General features: G+C 37.8%; 7 protein-coding genes and 1 long non-coding RNA gene across 10 annotated transcripts in view; 5 read left to right on the top strand and 3 right to left on the bottom strand.

Annotated features, from left to right (window-relative positions):
- Positions 1–10: 10 nt before the first annotated feature.
- Positions 11–1,776, top strand: LOC129790076 (dnaJ homolog subfamily C member 1). Its single transcript, XM_055827288.1, has 3 exons — positions 11–253; positions 335–1,063; positions 1,127–1,776. The coding sequence occupies exons 1-3, from the start codon at positions 119–121 to the stop codon at positions 1,757–1,759; spliced, it is 1,497 nt and encodes a 498-aa protein (XP_055683263.1). The 5' UTR covers positions 11–118; the 3' UTR covers positions 1,760–1,776.
- A 30-nt stretch (positions 1,777–1,806) lies between these two features.
- LOC129790075 (uncharacterized) lies at positions 1,807–6,312 on the top strand. Its single transcript, XM_055827287.1, has 4 exons — positions 1,807–2,269; positions 2,351–2,630; positions 3,213–3,881; positions 4,249–6,312. The coding sequence occupies exons 1-4, from the start codon at positions 2,204–2,206 to the stop codon at positions 4,962–4,964; spliced, it is 1,731 nt and encodes a 576-aa protein (XP_055683262.1). The 5' UTR covers positions 1,807–2,203; the 3' UTR covers positions 4,965–6,312.
- LOC129790078 (zinc finger protein 79-like) lies at positions 5,932–8,490 on the bottom strand. Its single transcript, XM_055827289.1, has 3 exons — positions 8,184–8,490; positions 7,667–8,113; positions 5,932–7,609 (listed from the first exon to the last, which is right to left on the bottom strand). The coding sequence occupies exons 1-3, from the start codon at positions 8,322–8,324 to the stop codon at positions 6,833–6,835; spliced, it is 1,365 nt and encodes a 454-aa protein (XP_055683264.1). The 5' UTR covers positions 8,325–8,490; the 3' UTR covers positions 5,932–6,832.
- Positions 8,491–8,614: 124 nt separating this feature from the next.
- LOC129790080 (myelin expression factor 2-like) lies at positions 8,615–11,209 on the bottom strand. The gene is made up of 3 exons (XM_055827291.1): positions 10,406–11,209; positions 10,013–10,139; positions 8,615–9,489 (listed from the first exon to the last, which is right to left on the bottom strand). Exons 1-3 carry the CDS (start codon positions 10,906–10,908, stop codon positions 8,995–8,997), a joined length of 1,125 nt encoding a protein of 374 aa, XP_055683266.1. The 5' UTR covers positions 10,909–11,209; the 3' UTR covers positions 8,615–8,994.
- On the top strand, positions 8,876–9,808 carry LOC129790087 (uncharacterized). Its single transcript, XR_008750530.1, has 2 exons — positions 8,876–8,984; positions 9,073–9,808. It is a non-coding gene; the product is annotated as an uncharacterized LOC129790087 (long non-coding RNA).
- Positions 11,210–11,308: 99 nt separating the features above from the next.
- LOC129790081 (cyclin-Y-like protein 1) lies at positions 11,309–18,107 on the top strand. 3 transcript variants are annotated; one of them, XM_055827294.1, is made up of 8 exons: positions 11,309–11,486; positions 11,894–12,325; positions 12,398–13,180; positions 14,303–16,964; positions 17,055–17,170; positions 17,245–17,371; positions 17,439–17,562; positions 17,641–18,107. In XM_055827294.1, exons 2-3 carry the CDS (start codon positions 12,062–12,064, stop codon positions 13,160–13,162), a joined length of 1,029 nt encoding a protein of 342 aa, XP_055683269.1. In that variant the 5' UTR covers positions 11,309–11,486; positions 11,894–12,061; the 3' UTR covers positions 13,163–13,180; positions 14,303–16,964; positions 17,055–17,170; positions 17,245–17,371; positions 17,439–17,562; positions 17,641–18,107. The 3 variants fall into 3 exon arrangements, with proteins under 3 accessions (XP_055683269.1, XP_055683270.1, XP_055683268.1); XM_055827295.1 differs by having other exon boundaries at positions 11,348–11,486; positions 12,398–16,964; XM_055827293.1 differs by having other exon boundaries at positions 11,372–11,486; positions 17,439–18,107.
- On the top strand, positions 16,892–18,019 carry LOC129791252 (alpha-tocopherol transfer protein-like). Its single transcript, XM_055829319.1, has 5 exons — positions 16,892–16,964; positions 17,055–17,170; positions 17,245–17,371; positions 17,439–17,562; positions 17,641–18,019. The coding sequence occupies exons 1-5, from the start codon at positions 16,892–16,894 to the stop codon at positions 18,017–18,019; spliced, it is 819 nt and encodes a 272-aa protein (XP_055685294.1).
- A 148-nt stretch (positions 18,108–18,255) lies between the features above and the next one.
- Positions 18,256–18,346, bottom strand: part of LOC129791251 (myelin expression factor 2-like) — a 2,776-nt gene continuing 2,685 nt past the window's right edge. The window contains exon 4 of the mRNA XM_055829318.1: positions 18,256–18,298. Coding sequence (XP_055685293.1) covers positions 18,256–18,298 — 43 coding nt within the window. The remainder of the gene's footprint in view (positions 18,299–18,346) is intronic.

Genomic DNA, 18,346 nt, shown 5'->3' with positions numbered 1-18,346 from the left:
GTAATTTGTCACGTAACGCCGAAAATTTTCGGCGCAGTGTTTTGTTTTGTAAAAAAAGTATTTAGGTTAGAATTGCTTACGTGCTTTATTATATTTATTTAATTTTAATAAAAAAAGGATGAAAAGCACAATTTTCCTAGTTTTAGCAGTGCTAATAGGTAGTTCAAGGGCCTGGGATAACGTGGACTTTGAAATATTTGATCTCGTTGAAGATATTAATGAGAATTTCTACTCTCTTCTTGGAATAAACCAGGTGAGTATTTTTTAGAGATAAAACTGGTCATCAACCTTTGGTCAGGATCTTAATTATTCATTCTCATTCATGTGTAATTAGAATGCCACGACGGCCGAGGTAAAACGTGCTTTCCGAACGTTATCTGTGATCCACCATCCGGACAAGACTACCGCAGAGGATGCAAATGAAAAGTTCCGGAATCTTGTCGCTGTCTACGAAGTACTCAAAGATACAGAAAAACGAGAAAAATATGACAATGTCCTCAAGAATGGCTTGCCCAACTGGAAATCAGGACTGTACTACTATCGTCGCTTCCGGAAGATGGGCATCGCGGAGATGGTGTCTATTCTCTCACTCATCATCACCATTGGACAGTACCTAATCTCCTGGGCTGTCTATTTTGAGAAAAAGTACACAGCTGAGCAAATTTTGGGCAGTAAGATAAAGAAAATCCAGAAGAAACAAAAAGGCACAATTGATATGGATAGGATACTGGAGGAAATCCCAAAGCCGAGCATTTTCCAAACACTGCCCTTCCAAATTCCCCTGTTCATTTGGCGCTTTCCGAGAAGATGTCGTGATACGTATCGGGAGTACAGAGAAGTGAAGCAGCAGCAACTTGAGGATGAGGAACGACAACAGGAAGAGGAGAAGCGACAGCAAGAAATGGTAGAAAAGATTCAAAAGCAAAAGGAAGAAGCCAAAGGATTAAGAAAGCGAAAGGCATTTGTTGTGCCAGAGAAAACAGATGAGGAACTCTCAGGATACACCAATGTTATGTCTAAAGGCACATCTGATGGTCTTGTACGTCCTGTTCATCACTCTCAGGTAAAACAGAAAACTCCTAATGTGTTAAAAGGAGGAAAATTGATTTTACTTGGCTATTTTTAGGCTCCCATATCTGGTGGTTTGTGGACAGATGACGATCTGAATGAGCTTGTAAGATTGGTGAAAAAATATCCTGGTGGCACCACTGATCGCTGGGAAACGATAGCTAATGCAATGAATCGATCAGTCCCTGAGGTGACCTTTATGGCGGCAAAACTCAAGGATAATCCCCTAAAAACATCTAATGTTACCGAAATTGAGGAAACTGTGCAAAAGAAAGGCAAACAAAAGACACAGGATGGAAATCAATTGATCATTCCTGTCACCAACTGGTCACAGCAGCAACAACAGGCACTTGAGGCGGCAATTGTGAAGTATCCTAAGGGCGGAGCAGGGGATCGTTGGCAGAAAATAGCCAATTGTGTCCAAGACAAGAGTCGTGAGGAGTGCATGGCACGATATAAGTACCTCGTGGATTTGGTGAAGAAGCAGCGCGAAGAAGTTGCCCCATCTGACGAGAAGGATGCAGCTGAAGAGGAGCCCGCGGCAACACCTGAAGAAATTCCAGAGGAACCTGATGAGGTAGAAATTCCACAGCCAGAAGAGCAGCCTAAAGCGAAAGGTCGCAATAGACGACGTGAACGGAAGAAGCTAGCTGAATTGACATTGGAAGAGTATGAGGAGTATGACAAATAAATTGTGTACAGGAAGGAGATGTTATGTGTTGGATATTTTCCCTCAGCGAACAATGCCTTGTGTACCTACTATATTGAACGTGTTCTCTATCGACCGTCGAGGAGTTTGCGCAGACTCCTGACCATCTACTTTTTTCTATTGTCCAACACCCCTCCTAGAAGACGAAAAGTCATAGTCGAAGGGAGAATTGAAACGAGAAGAAAGCAAAAACGAATACAGAAGGTAAAATTGCAAAAATCTTTAGTGAAAAACTTCAAAGACCATCCGTATGATAGTCTCAAGTGCTTAGGGAGTACAATTGTGCTGGTCTGGGGGTATTTGTGGTGTGATTTTCCAAGGTTTCCATTTGTGAGGACTCCAAAAGAAAGCACACGGACTCAAATAAAGTGAGACTGTGTGGCAGAGAATGTTGAGCTGGACGAGTGGCATCTCGACACTCGTGAAATGTTTCCTTCTCGACACCTGATTGCCACAAGTACAGCACTGGGAGCTGTTGCAATTGCTGATATTGTAAGTGTTGTTACCCGAAAAAGGACCTTCGGTGATGCATCCAAAATTGTCTCCTTGACATTTACGCGAGATTTACCTTAGGTGTCTGGGCGCTACTGTGAAGGTGGACATCGGTGCTCTGCCCCCAAAGAATGCTGTGCCCAGGGTTGTTGCTATCTGTATGCCCCGCCGAGCCCTCCACGTACGGTTCCTCCGGCGGCGGATCATGTTCTGAATCTTTTCTTCATCAATCACTGGTACTTCTGGTGTCTCGTTTTGGCCATCATCCTGGCACTACTGTGCGCTTGTTCGCTCTGGAAGAAACGCCGACAGTTGTGCGGATGGGGCGTCCCAGGGGCAGGTCACAGCACACATTCGGAAGGTATTTTAGTCAACATCACTTTCTGATTTATTTAATCACACCAATGTATGCCACATGCTAATACAACCTCAAGCATATGTTCCTGGTATTCTTGGTATTATCATATAATCCTCTCTGTAATTGCTAGCTTCTTTATGTGGCGAATAGAAGTAATGAAAGAGCTTTTGATTTGAGTCTCAAGCATAAGCCTCTAAATGGAGGGTTGTTGGAACCTTCAACAATCCATATTTTATAGAATTTTTAAATAATCCAATATAGAGGACAAAATTGCATTATTAATTGAAAATGATTTAACCACCACCATTGCAAAAATATATTTAATGGACAATGAATGAACAATCATGCGTGTCCGAGAGCGCATTGTATGTTTCTCATCCTGTATAAGCTATGTGCAAGATTTGGCATGTAAATCAATGCAACATAAATTAGCATATCAACTTAATTGAATCAATTTCTTAGACAGAGACGCCAGGGTAGTACGTATGCAAGGTTGTCTCAAGGTTATTCCTGCAACTTCCTGATAAAAAACCAAAATCAAATCATGAAAAATTTATGAAATATTCCTTTATGTTCATTGCAAAGGTGATTCTGCAGGCTCGTGCTACGCTCCGCCACAGTATAGCCGCTGCAGTTCCTTCCATCATGCACCGCCGCCATACACAGAAGTCACATCTAAGCCTGACCTGTATCCCCTGGTGTTCTCCTGCAACGGCGACAGTGGCAAGAATGGCGCCAACTACCTCATGGTGCAGTACTTTCGCAACTACATCGTGAGACCTCTGGGCAGTATCTCCGCCACGAGTACAGTGGATTCGCTCAGCTCTAGCTTCATATGCACCGTCAATGAGGCAAATAGTCTCGTACCGCCACCATATTCACGTGCCGCGAGTCCCGATGCCACAACCACAATCTCCATCAACAGATCATTCCCACGCTCTGCCTCCCAGCACGCCACATTTGCGGTGGATCCGCACTACCTCAGGCCCGCTAATTCTGTACCCGGTGCCATGAGTTGTGCCGCCTTGCCAGGAACGGGAAGTGTAGCTAGCGAGGACGGATCTACACCGTGCCTGCGTTTCTCCGATAGCACCAACTTTCCCTACCTATCGAGTGGATCGCAACAAGAACCCTCGCCCGGTACAGTAACGCTCAATATTTCGCAGAGTGAACACCACATCCAGGAAGCTGGTCAAAATTTAGCATCGAATGCCGCTAGTGCGGTCAGCAACAACATTCTCTGTAGCCCCACAGGTAAGGTCGCTCTCACACCAATTTTAATAATCCAAAAATTCCATTAACTTATTGAAAAAGTCCGACCATGAAAAAGTCCATTTAATCATGAATGAATTGTGTGCGGTGAGTCATCGTAATCACAAAATTCTTTTCAAATATTTGCATCGTTATTTAATATAAATATATATGAGTAGGTACACATGTGGATGAAATTCCTTACATTTGGAATAAGTCACGTACAGCAGTGTAAAAAAAAAACTTCGCAATAAGGGGGTGGGAGTTTAAAAATGATTTTTTTTTGAGGAAATTCTTTCTTCATCAATTTACCCCATTCACCGTTAAAGAAAGTTATTTATGTTCAATAAAAGTAAATAAATAATTTTAGGACAAACTGCACCTGCTACGGGATCAGTAGAGAATTTTCATCAAAACTATGAAGATCTGAATGCCCTGAGACGAAATCTTGAGAAATGTTGCCATATTCTGCAGAAGCAGCATTCACCTGGTGCAGGAAAGTTCCCATTGACACCAAGAGAGAAATCCCCAAGTGCACTGGAGACAAGATCTGAGCACTATGAGGGTTTGAGGACATTTGTCAACTCCAACATGGACTCTGCCGTGTCGAGTCTAACGAACATCGAGAGTCCGATGTCACCACCACAAGCCATTAGCCCGACGGATGAAGTGCGAGAACTACTGGAGCAGATAAAACAACTCCAGAGTACAACGATTGGGATTGAAGGACACGACGATGGTGCAAGAGAGGATCGTCAGGGTGGATCATCGCGTAATTCAGGAAATGTGGAAAATGGAGTGACCCCGGAAACGTACACTGTGGTCCCACGACGTAGTCTCTTTGGTAAGTCTACGAAATCTGCGTATATACCCTTCTCGTCCGTGAAGGAAAACCAGCGCAGTCCAACGAATCAGCGCCCAACAAGCTTCCTCATACTCAGCAAGGGGTATCCGTATACGGGAAAAAGGGGCTGGGTGTCGCGATCAGCTCCTACGACCCCGGGTGCTTCCCTACCAACGACAAATCATCTTACCGAGGATAGTCCCCTCCTCGATGAGCACGACGAAGAGGAGCAGAACGTTTAAGGACTCCTTCCCCCGTTTACCCCCCCCCCCCCCCCCGCGGCACCCTTCCGTTCCCAATCACCTATCCCGGGCCAAGCCTCAAATTTTGCTGTTCAACATTTTTTAATTATATTATATTATAAACTGTATCAATGTGACAATGTAGCCACTTTTCGCCCTACCCCCGCCATAATATCTTTGAAACTCAGTATCTAATCTCTCTGGTGATCCGGGACATTTTTTATGTGTATACCTACTTTTCTCCTCCAGCAGCTCCGTCGGCTCAGTTTCTTCCTCCAAATTTCCTTTCTTATATAACGAATTTTTCTATAAACGACACAGTGAATGGCACAAGAAAGTGGACACTTTTACATCTTTTGATTTTAGAAGATTAATCATGAAAGATATCCTAAATTTTTGTAACAAAAATAACACAATATTATCGAAATTAATAGGATTTGAAACCCTTTAGATTGCATTTTGTCAGTTATTCCAATAAGAATTAGTTGAATTAGTTGCTTGACCTTAAGCGAAGTAAAATTGTATAAAATAGTTACAAAAACTAATAATAATCGCGAAAAGTATTAGGAAATTTTTTTATTACAGTCAGGTATTAGTTAACGTCGCATGGGATATACTCTTTCCACTCATTATTATTAATGGGTGAGAAGAGTACATCCTATGCGACGTTAACTAATACCTGACTGTATCAATATTTTAGCTGTGTTTCTTTCAGACACAGCTTTTTAGTTTTTCTAGCTCTTAAAGCTTTAATTCACTCTTAATGCTTTACAAATGCGCCAAAGACCTTTAATTTTGTAGAATTGAATACAAAATGAATGAAATAGTCTATTCACGGAACATTAAATTCGATTTATGTATTTTTTTTAATAGTAAAAGTTTCTTGCAAAAACATAAAAATCTCTTGAATGTGTCGATTCTTGTGCCAACCACTGTTTCATTCATTTAAAAAATAATAATTCTGTCGTTAAAATTGTGTAATATTTAAAACGCGTATATTTCATTAGTTAACAAAATATGTATTATAAAAAAATGAGTAATGAGACAAAACTGTTAATGATATATTTAAGGATTGCATACTCAAAGTCACAAGATATATTTACGTGCAACTTAGTAATTAAATATATAAGAACCCTTTTTTCGCTTTAATCTCTCTCTCCCAAAATCTCCCCTGAGAGTAACTAAATCGAAGAGAAAACTATGATATAAACTGAATGAGAATAAAAAACTGTAATAAAGGTGTAACTTGTAATAAAATTGCATTCCGGAAGCACTTCCTTTAGATAGAGGCTTTACAATGAAAATTGTCTCGGAATTGAATAATAAAAATGTACGAATTGCAATAATATTATCAATACTTTGTCAGTATATATTCTAAATGAGGTTTTTTATGCTAAATGTTTGGTGTTCTCTATCAATTTCTACTAATTCAGACCACGGTCTCTGATTTACCTCTGGAGTGGGGCATGGGTAACTTTTGTAGGTCTATAAAAAGTTCTACAGGTGAAGATAGGTGTACATCAGTGGGTGAGACAGTGCTGTTGGACTAATAAAGCGATGAGGGTGCTTTTGATGATAATTTGCCTCATTTTATTTAGTAAAAATGGGCATTTACAACCTACTGATAAAGGACCAAGGATTAAGAGGCAAGATATGTCCCAAATGGAACCTTGGATGCAGCTAGGAATGAAATATGGGCAAATAAGTAAGTTATTCAATCCACAACACTTTTTTCAGGATTCGAACGAAAACTATGTTTGAAATTTTGTATTTCAGCTGCTACGGAAGTTCTGGTACCAATGGCCAGTGAAGCTATGGGATTAGCAGCAGAACAGTTTGGTCCAACACAGAGTTCTTTATAATTCTGTTTAGTGTGTTAAAGAATTAAAGGGATATGTAGAGTACGTTTTGATGTAATCAATTGTGGGTGGTTTTGTGAAATCATAACTACTTTCCGGTGGTGGTTGATCACAGACAATAATTCCCGGTGGTGCTTCCTGGGGATCATGGAATTTTAGATAATACGAGGAGTACGTTACAGCTGGGACAGCCATGGGATTTTGTGGGATTTCTTCAGATTCTGAGAAATTCCCAACTTTACGAACATTCTGAGATTGTTCTGACTTTGCCGCAGCATCCTTCGGGGAGATTTTCTTCCCACCCGTGTGCTGCCTAGCGTGTCGCATAAGAGCAGATGATTGATTAAATTTATCACCACAGAATTTGCATGCGAAAGGCTTTTCACCCGTGTGAATACGAAAGTGACACGTAAGATTGGAACGACTTGAGAATTCCTTACCGCAGTCCGTGCACCTGTGCCTCTTCTCGCCCACATGTACAGTTCTGATGTGGAGATTCAAATAGGATGTTTTATAGAATGCTTTACCGCAGACCTTGCAAACATGACTCTTAAGTCCACTGTGAGTACCTGCATGACTTGCAAGCTCTCCCGAAGTCTTGAAGGCTTTCGAACAGATGCTGCAGATGAAATTTCTCTCGATGGAGTGAGTTCTGTGATGAGCATAGAGATTGCTCGATGTTGTAAACATTTTGCTACATATCTCACATTGATATCTTCGTTCGCGACTATGAGTCCTTAGATGAAGATGAACGTTTCCAGCTTGGGCAAACTTTTTCTTGCAAACCTTAAAAAAGATTCAAATTGATTAGCTTCATTTAAGATTGTAAAAAAAACATCTTACCGGGCATTCAAAGGGTTTGACTCCTGTGTGGGTGCGTAGATGGGTTGTCAAGTAACCCCGGTACTGGAAAGTCTTCCCACATTTGAAACACTTCTGTGGCTCCTTTACTTTCCGTTTTTTCCCTTTTTCCCCATCCTTCCTGCTGCTCTCATCGAATTCTGGCACAAGACTAGCAATCGAATAGGAATCCCTTTTTGTTGGTGGAACTTTTGGTTCCGCAGATTTATAAACTTTTTCCTGACCAATCTTTTGGTCGTTATTCACATTGTCATCTGGAGTCTTCTTCCTTACCTTCCCGGATCTGGAAGAGATGTCGATATTCCTCAGAAGACACTCCCTCAAATAGTAATCAGAGGATTCACAGACTATTTTGAATTTATATGCATTTTCTAGTCTGTGCAAGCAATTATAGCAAATAAATCCAGGAAGTTTATCATCCTTTATCACCTTTAAATTAAGTTTAATAAATAAACAATGTTAAAAATTGCAATGAAAAACAAATCAAAAAAATACTCACTTTTACGTTTGAAAAAGATTGAAGCATTTCTTCAGCAGATATTCCCAGACGATTACTCTTGGTGAAAATCGAACGGAATTTTCCATTTTCCTCGAGGCAGGTACGACAGATTTTTCTTGAATACCCCGAAAAAGAATTCATAATAAAATTAATCTTTTCCGAAGTTTTTATCGCTTCATTAGTGGATCAGCTGGGTTTGTGGTACTAATAAAAAAAAGAACTGTCAAATTTTTTCCACATTTAGCTTCGAGTGCAAAAATCAATGACTTTATTGAGTTTTTCCTGCAGTTTTTATTGAGTTGATCCCTTAGAAACCTCCTGACACAATGGAGTCAGGAATGGAGTCATGCTGCACAACTTCCAGGCCCTTATGGTATTTTCCGGAAACATCAAACCGTTCCGGAAAGAAAATTGTATTCAAAAAGTGTAGGTACTGTTCCAACTTAAAGTGTTTTATTATATAAGTTTTGAATAAATTTAACTCTGTATACTAATTATTATTAACTATAAGATTGTGTAATCAGATTATATCTCTATAGTGTAAAATGTGAAAGAAAAGCTCTGCTTCTTGCTCTTCATTTCTCTGTTTAATCATTAAACAGTCCCTTTCTCTGGCTCGAAAAAGAAACTCTTTAACGAGTATCCCGGACTCCCAGAATTCCGGTTGAAGAGCTTCGTCAAACTCCTCGAGCAGAAGCTCCACGCAGAATGACCCGACACGCTGGCTTGTATCCTCCCGTGGAATAAGATTCAAAGCACTTTATTTAATACTTGAAAGAAACTCGTAAAAGTGAAAAATAGGTAATAGAGCTCACAAGGTGGCAGCAAATTTTGACAGATCTAACAGATAACTCAACATTCGAGTTGAAACTACTGAAATTATTACTAGACACAGGAACCTGTACGAAGGCCCATTGAGACTATTTGGCGGTGTAACGGGTACCGAAAGATTATTTTGTTGCAACTGATTCTGCTCCTGCTGCAAACTTGGAAAATTCCTCGCAACATCCCGCAGTGGTTCCCCATTGAAACCCAAACCAATCCCAAGACCCTCGAGACCTTCGGGCAATTTGATAGTCTCATTCTTATCCGGTATACGATCCAAGCGAACAGTCATCTTACGACCATACAACATCTGGTGATCCAACATGGAAATAGCCTGGACCGCTTCAACAGGATGATCGTATTCGACAACAGCAAAACCACGACTGTTACCATCTTCATCTTTTGACAAATCAACACTTACAACGCGACCAGCGAGCTTGAACACCTGCTCCAATTTCTTCCCGTCAACCTTGTCGTCCAACTGCAAAAGAAAAGATGGAAAAAGAGCAAAATACAAAATAGTAGCGAAAGGTTGTCTTTTTCTATCTTTCTGTATGATACTGCTAAATATTCAAAGTCTCATGTAAGGAAATTGCATAAGCATCAAATCTCTATTATTACGGAAATTAATTCCTGGCTTTGTAGTCTGGATTCAGAGAATTGATATGTTAAAACACACTAAACTAAACATTTAAAAAACATCTAACACCAATTTTTTAATCAACTGTTGTCAAACAGGATATTGTCATTCAAAACTCTCAATCCTATCGAGAACTGAAAGCATCCAAATTAAAAATAAATAATTCCGCCATTCTGTAGCCCTGAAATAATTTTATGAAAGAAAACTGCAATATCTCGGAAAAAAGCAGCAGATTTTGAGACTTTAATGAAATTAAACAATTCCAGTGGACGAGACAAACAAATCCACTAAAAATCTCAAACGCCAGATTTTTTAAAACCACTAAAAGACAGCGTGGAAGAAAATATAGACGAATAATACTCACATTGGTAACAAAGACTTTAGTATGGAGAGGTCCAAATATTCCCAAACCTTCCAAGAAAGACGTGCTCAATCCATACGTGTTGTAGGACCCGTCGTAATTGTTGCCGTGGCTGCTACTGTGACGAGGTCTAGATTTTGGACAAAGAGCCGTTCATCAGTGATTTACAAAAAGATTTGATCAAGTTGAAATGGGAGGATTTAGGTATGATTTGCACATACGGATCATTTCTTTTTTTTTACATAAAAAAGATTAAAAACATCCAGTTAACACCAACAAGATGGAGTTTTCTGGTCAGCAGAAGTTCAACAATCCCATAGAAGAGAGCACCACGAGAAGCAGGCAATTTTCAAGGGGGAAAAGTGTAAAGTGTGATTTTTCATTTCATCAAATTACCTGTCATTGTCACGATCTCGATGATGATCGTTTCCGCCACCATCTCCGCCTCTTGCGGTGCCGCTTTTGCTGACACTACCACCCGGACGAACGACCCGCCCATACTCATCACGCTCATCCCCGTAGTCCTCCTTGACTATCAAGTGCCTACCGCTAATCTCATACTGATTGAGCTTCTTTAGAGCCTTGGACACACAGTCGTTAGTCTTGAATTCCACGATACCGCACCCACGCGGCTTACTATTCTCATCATTAAAAAGCTCAACGAAATTCACATCCCCCACAATGTCTTGGCAGAGATCCCTAAGATCCTGCCAGCGATACTCGTACGGAATGTTGGACACATAAATGCGATTAGATTCACTTCTGCGCTCACGACTCCGGTCCCGGTCATTGGCATCGCCCCCGGAATTTGCATCCGAAAAGCGACTTTGACGCCGGCTGCGATCTCTATCGCGCTCACGATCCTGAGGGGACATCTGCGAATCCTTCCGTTCAGTCATTATTCAATTTCTTCAATTTTCACAAAAAGTGGAAAGTTTTTTTTTTGCAAATATCAAGGACAGTCCCAATAGATACGAACAATCCCTTTATGCAGACCTTAATACCGGATGTGTAGAGAACTTTGAGTGGATGAAAATGCACTTTTTCCAGAATTTTTTTTACAGTTTTAGTTTGGTTGATTTAAATAAATAATAAATTAATTAATAATAAAAATTGTTTGCGTGTCACTTTTTTTGCTTTCGGCTGCACATCCCAGCTGACTGACCCGGACTGACCAACCTGCTGAATGCTGATATGCGTTATCGAACGAATGCATTTTTATCATTTTTTGAAGGTAGAGAAATTCCGAAAACTGTTTGTGGCCGAAACGAAATGACGTCCGGCCCGGATAAAATGAATAAGAAGAAGAGAAATTCGAATGACTTTTCCGAAATCTTCGAAATAATTCGAAATGTCAAAAAATCAAGAGATAAAATAAAAATAATAGAGGAGTGAAGAAATTTGTCAACTTTTCTCTGTGAAAATCCATTTCCAATCTGGAAAACTTCTATCTATGCGAATATTTATCTTACAAATGGTAAGTTTTTAACTGATTATTCATAAAATATTTTATGTGGGTGGGCTAAAAGAGAGGATGAAGAGCAGACGGAACCCGGCTTAGGCGTAGTCCGGGCAAAAAAGGCTTAAAAAAAATCTGGGAAAAATGAGAAAAAAATACACAATTTTGGATAGATAAAAAATACCGACAGAGATTGTGCTGGATGAAAGAGGAGGCAATTTGGCTGTGGACTAATATTTGCATGCGTTGCATACTGATTTGGTAAGCAAACAGAGAGAGTTGCGGAAGCTGGGTGGGTGGACTACAACAGCGGATGATCTCAATGGGGAGTTTGGGTTCTGGGAAAGTAAATGAAGTTACAAGAGATCGCAGATAAGACACCTTATCTGATTCGCAAACTAATCCTCGCCTGTTTGCCATTCCAGCTGTGACTTCTGTGGTAAGCACAGTGTGTGAAGTGAATGCGAATCATCTCGCGCCATGAATTGAGTGCCAAAAAGGGAAAGTGAAGGAAATCAAGTGCAGGAAGTCCAAAAGGTGGGGGTCGGAAGTGTGTGGAGTGAGTAGTGATTTGTGTGAGCACTCGTGATAAGATGGGGAATAAGAATTCGTGCTGCAGCTACGCTAGTCCAACGCCCGCAAGAAAGACACAGGCTGATCCGGAGACGCCACAATTTGACTGCAATATCCCAAACAGCGAACCCAATCTGCCCCATATCTCAGAGCGGGAAACAGGAGATGGGGATGTGGATCCCTCGGTGGATCCATCGGCAGCCACAATGTTTCTTGAACGATCGAAACAGTGCCTGGAAAATGGGATCACACGCAAAAAGTCTCAACATCAAATTGCTCCACAGGTACTGCTGAATTTTCTTTCTTTTTATTTCCGGAACAGTTTTTGCTAACTCAATTTTTGTTCTCATTTGTAGACTGGAGGATTAAAAAAAAGTAGCTCGTGTTCCACGATCTACCTCGACGACAGTACAGTATCGCAGCCAAATCTCAAGAATACTGTAAAGTGCGTCTCCCTTGCGATTTACTATCACATTAAGAATAGGCAGTCGGAGAGACGACTGGATATTTTCGATGAAAGACTACATCCATTGACGAGAGATCCCGTATCAGAGAATTATGATATGCACATACCCGAACACCGTCAGATATATAAATTTGTACGGACACTTTTTAATGCTGCTCAACTTACAGCAGAGTGTGCCATCATCACGTTGGTGTACTTGGAGCGCCTCCTCACGTACGCTGAACTCGACATTGCTCCGTGCAATTGGAAACGAATAGTCCTGGGAGCGATAATGCTCGCGAGTAAAGTGTGGGACGATCAGGCGGTGTGGAATGTAGACTACTGCCAAATTCTCAAAGATATTACAGTGGAGGACATGAATGAACTTGAGCGTGAATTTTTAGAGCTTCTTCAGTTCAACATTAACGTCCCATCGTCTGTGTACGCCAAGTACTACTTTGACTTGCGAACACTGGCTGAGGCGAATGACTTATCCTTCCCCTCTGAACCGCTCTCAAAGGAACGTGCCCAGAAGCTCGAAGCAATGTCCCGCGTGATGCAGGACAAAGTAACTGCGGAGGCCCTCAAGAATGGCATAAAGAAGTGGTCATCAATGGATAACATTAACAGTCAAGGACAAGGTGGAGCACGCCGGAGTGTTGCGATTCTGTCGTGATTCCTCAATGTAACCCAGGTACAGCCTTTTTTCATGCATTCTCTGGCAATTGCCTTACTTACGAGCGCAAAATAGAGGATGCTAAAGTGAAAGAGAGAGAGAAAAAAACTTAACGTGATTATGATTCATTGATACCGTAAAAAAAGAAATCTTCTTATACTATATTTAATAGATTTATCACAATTGCATTAGCATTCCTCGAAGTTTGATATTAAAAAAAAAAGGAAAAGTTTAAAGCAGCAGAACATTTTTTGTAGAATGTGCCGACAGATGGATGCATAAAATTGTTCAGCAACATTTTTTCTGCTACAAAAGATGGTTTTTGCAATAAAAAAAACAAATTTGAATTTTTATTGCTTGCCCTGCGCGAAAGGCAAACGTTGCTGTGGGAATTTTATCGCGGTCTCTTTTGTCTGCGAACGCCTCAAAAGGAAAGTTTAACTGCAAATTTTTTTGTTCAATTCTTATAAAACATTTTGTTTACTGCGTTGACTGCATATGGTGTTCAAGTGCTTATTCAGAAGAGGTACAATTTTGTTCGGTAAATACTTTACCATCGTCTTTAATTCCGCAAGTTCAAATATTTTTTTCGAATTTACCTAAAAGTACTTTTTTTTTAAAAATAAGCTTGACTTTCTTGTTTTAAGTGAAGTCTTTTTTCCGATTTATGAAAACTTTGAATGAATAGGAATTTATATCTCCGTATTTCTTAGAAAATTAATAATGATTAAATTTCATTGCAGAGAAGAAAATCAATCATTTTCTAGTGAAAGAAATAATTTTAAGAAAAATTTTGAGATTGCCTTTTTATGATAATATTTTTATCATTTTAGGAAGTGAATCATATAGTCAGAAACTTTTTTTTTATTTTTCAATGGTTTATGTGAATCAAAGTCTTATCAAATCTCTCAAGAATGTACTGAAAAGTTTAAATCTAATGTGGAACTTTACGTTCATTATGGTTCATTTTTTAAACCCACAGACAATGTGCATTTTATCGCGCATAGATTTTGCTGCTATTTATGATGTATCATTAAAAAATGGTGATGCTGTCCAATTTCTAAAAATATTGTCTTTGCATTAACATATGCCTAAAAAAGGGATCCCATGCATAAATCTTTTTCCCGTTTTGCATTTCAGAAATATAAAGAAAAAAAACTTGATTGTTTTTCGCAAAACTTCGAGAAAGTCCATAAATCAATATGCATATACGAAGGAGCACGATCGGCTAATTGAAGGATAAAGAAAAAAAAAAGAAGAATAAATCTATAAGTACCAAAGTAACACTAGTGAATTACATGTGTATTGATTATATGATGGAGAAGGATGGAGAATCTTTAAAAAGAATTTTGCATGTAAAATTTTTTCAATTTTTATATTGAGAGAGAATTAAGGAAAAAAAAGTGAGATAAAAAATATTATATAAATGTGAAGGATTTTGTGGTGGGAGAAAGAAGATGGAAGGAAACGACGAATGAATCAAAATTCATAAATTGGACTATATGCATGTCCAGGAAAAAGACATGAGACTGCTTGGAAAGTGTCAATTTGAAAATGAATTATTGTTTTGCATAAAAAAAGGAAAATACCCCCAAGTGTCATTTTGTCTCATATTTTTGTAAAGTTTTCATTTTCTCTGTTTAATTCCGTTAAGACGGATTAAAAGATCATTTAATGACACATATTTAAATTATTTTGTATAATCATTTCTTTCCATTGAAATAAAAAAAACAATGATTGTAATATTTGTAGTTAGTTTTGTGAAAGGATAAGCAAGATGGAAAAAAAATACAAGAAAGCATAAAATGAAATAGAAATTAGTCTAGGATGATATAGGATTTAAAATAATTTCACATCTTCCACAACAGAAGGATACAGATTACAAGAGGAAAAAAATAAAGAGATAAATGAATGAAAATACAAGCAAGGCTTTTCTTTTATTTTTTTTAAACTACAACGGGACCAAATTGGGAAAAATTCTTCCTCTAGCGTAAGACGCGAAATATTAAAATTTAAAATATAACATTCTTAAGAAGTTTTGTACTATTTTTTCGCATTTTTGAAAAGCATGCAAAATAGCCACGTTGTTTTCAAAATGAACCATCATCGGTAATAAAATATTATCAAATCAGAGTGTATTTATTACAATTTTATTGACTTCCCATAAACACACTGCTTAAATAATCGCATTTCTTATGATAATTTTATCTCTTATTGCCAATTTTATTGCTGTGCTTTCAGCAAACTTCCTAAATAAAATACGAAATCATTCATGAAAATATGTCACACAGAGTGTTGGATTTTTTTTTGTGTGCAACCAGCGATTATATACTGCAACTGATTTACTTTGGACTATCTCCCCGTAGAAGATTGTAAAATACTAATCTCATTTACAAAATAAATTCACTGAACTTTATGTAAACACAGTGTGAAATTTATTTATAAAGATTAAAACTCTGATAAGACTTTAAAAATTGTTATTCCCGAATTCTCATAAAATAAAGTAAAATTTCTTGTTGTTTAAACTGTGGGGGGGGGAGTAAAAAGTATTTGACCTTGATTTATTCCACACATACGGAATGTTTTTAGGCACGTTTCAAGGTTTAACTGATAAGAAATAGAATATAGTGTTTATTGCCCTCTTGTTCACAAATATGTACATTATGGCAATTAGCAAAACTATCAAGAATCATGAGATTACCAAAATACAGATACAACGTGCCCAAAGTTCATTAAAAAATAATTTTAGTCTAATTAATTTCCCAAAAATTAGGTAAAAAAATTACATCTGTCTGTTTTTTAATATTATCATTTTTTTATTTGTCCAAACTTCAATTAAATAAAAAAGAACTTTGGAACTCTCGACATTCAACTATAAAAATACAAATTTAGAGAAAAAAAATCCTTGGCTTAAAAACAAAGGAAACCTCAAATTTTTATCACACATAAAACATTTTTTAATTTAATATGAATTCTTATTAACAAAACAAGGCTAGTAAGTCAAAATGTGTGACGCAAATAGCTTCAACAAGAAAGAAAATATAGGAGCTACTTAAAATATTTTTTTTTTTCAGGAATTTCAACCCTTTTATTTCAGAAAATCCTTCTTATAATTTATTCAACATTTTCCATTGATTACCGATTTGATTTCTAAATTTATAATAAAAACTTTTACATTTTCTCAATTGAATAGAATACATTCCCAACATAAATCGGAAATATTTTTAATCTTTAATGTTTTTTTTTAGTACTTCAACTATAATAATTTTACATTGTTCTTCGATCTTGCAAGGAAATACAATAAAAATTACCCATAGAACAGATTAACTGTCAATTTCATATGTATGGGGAGATTAATTAAGATTTTCCAGCGAATTAAATTATTACAACACATACATGAGAGAGATAATCTTAAGAAAAAAAGGCGGGAAAATTTTTCCTTCTGGATTGCTGTGAAACAATATTCTCAACATCAACTCTCAGCTCAGCTGCCACGGATTAGTCACAAAATCACAGTCCTCGTGAAATGTGTGCTTGTGAAGTTCTTTGTGGAAAATTGTGGATCGCATGAGGAAGTTTTAATTGCTAAAAGGAAAAGTGGGAAAAATTTTGTCTATCTACGGACTCGTCAGTAGGAGTGTGTTGAATGCAAATTTTACTTCCTGCTTTTTTGTGTGCGTGGAAAAAATATTTTTTTTTTTTCAATCTTCCCGTTTGTGGAGCAGAAAGATGCTGGAAAAAGTGATCACGTTGAGTGTGGATCAATTGAAATGTTTCGATGAGTTGCGATTGAAGCTTCAAGGTTTGAGAGCACAACGAAAAGCGACATTTTTTTTTGCAAATCTGTTGACAAAACTTCTAATACACAATAATATATTCTTATCAATTCTAGATTGCCCCCTACTCGTAATTCGCACTGACAATGAATTCCTATATAAATTCCTCTGTCTCATGAATTGGGATATTGAGAAAACATTCGAGCGAATTGTAGCATTTTACAAATTTAGGGTAATTTTTTTTAATTGGGAGATTTTGGTTTTGAAAAGAATTTTTCTTTAATTTTTTTTAAATTAAAATCACAGAAAGATAATGCAAAGTACTTCCTCTTTGGCCCAATTAGTCTCCTGGAAAAGATGATAAAGACAAATGCTAAATTTCTTCTCGATAAACCTGATAGATATGGACGATGGGTCTACGTTATAAAAGTTGGTGAGTTGAAAAGCTCTAAAAAGAAGCTGGAACAGACATTAATTTGTTGATCTTAAATTTTGTACAGCACGATACGTGGGTGCAAATAATGTCTATGAAATAGCACAATTGGACGATTTGTGGTTTTCTGCAATTATCGATCATCCAAATACGATTAAGAATGGCGTATCCGTCTTAATTGATGCCAAAGAGTATAACCATTTTCCATCTTAAATATATGTAATTAAATGAAGAATAATATTTCAAATACTTTCCTTAAATTCTTGCAGTGTCCCTCTGAGATTGGTTTCATGGATAACACCAAAGCATTCGAAAATAATGTCACAAAAATCCGAGATTGCACCTCTTCGTATCACATATCACATTGTGAATTCATCGAAAGCTCTGAATATTGGTGTTAAATTGGTATTCCCTTTTCTTTCGGCCGATGCCAAAAAGACGATTCACTTTCATTACTCGGACTGGGATTCGCTACACCAATGGATTGGAAAAGAAGTCCTCCCAGTGGAGTACGGAGGTGTTGTAACACAATTGGACTATGAAAAGCTAAGGGAAAAGATTTATAACAATGAGGATAAAATACTCGAAAATATGACACATGGCTTTGTGGATCCTGAACCTGAGAATTGGGATAACAGATGCTCGTGATGCCATTTATGCCGAAGGAGCTGCAAAGAATTCCTCAGAGATTTGTTCGGAATTTGTTTTTCATACAATAAAAGTCCATTTTATTTTATTTGTCTTTACGAAATCTTTTCTACAAGCACCTGCCCTTTCTTTCCCATGGGGGATTTTCTCTTGTGGATTATTTGCTTTTTTTTAGCTAATCTTTTTTCTGAATTCCATTGGGGGAAGGTGTATAGAGCTGTTTGATGGGGAAATGTTTACTTTTTAATTTTAGATGGGCTGTATACTAAAACCGCTTTCCTTCCGTAATTTATTTTAAAATTATTATAAATCATTTTGTACATTCAT

The sequence above is a fragment of the Lutzomyia longipalpis genome, chromosome 2 (assembly GCF_024334085.1).
Source record: "Lutzomyia longipalpis isolate SR_M1_2022 chromosome 2, ASM2433408v1".
Lineage (NCBI taxonomy): Eukaryota > Metazoa > Arthropoda > Insecta > Diptera > Psychodidae > Lutzomyia > Lutzomyia longipalpis.
Note: the sequence above shows the minus strand (reverse complement) of the source record. Positions and strands in the feature narration are given on the sequence as shown.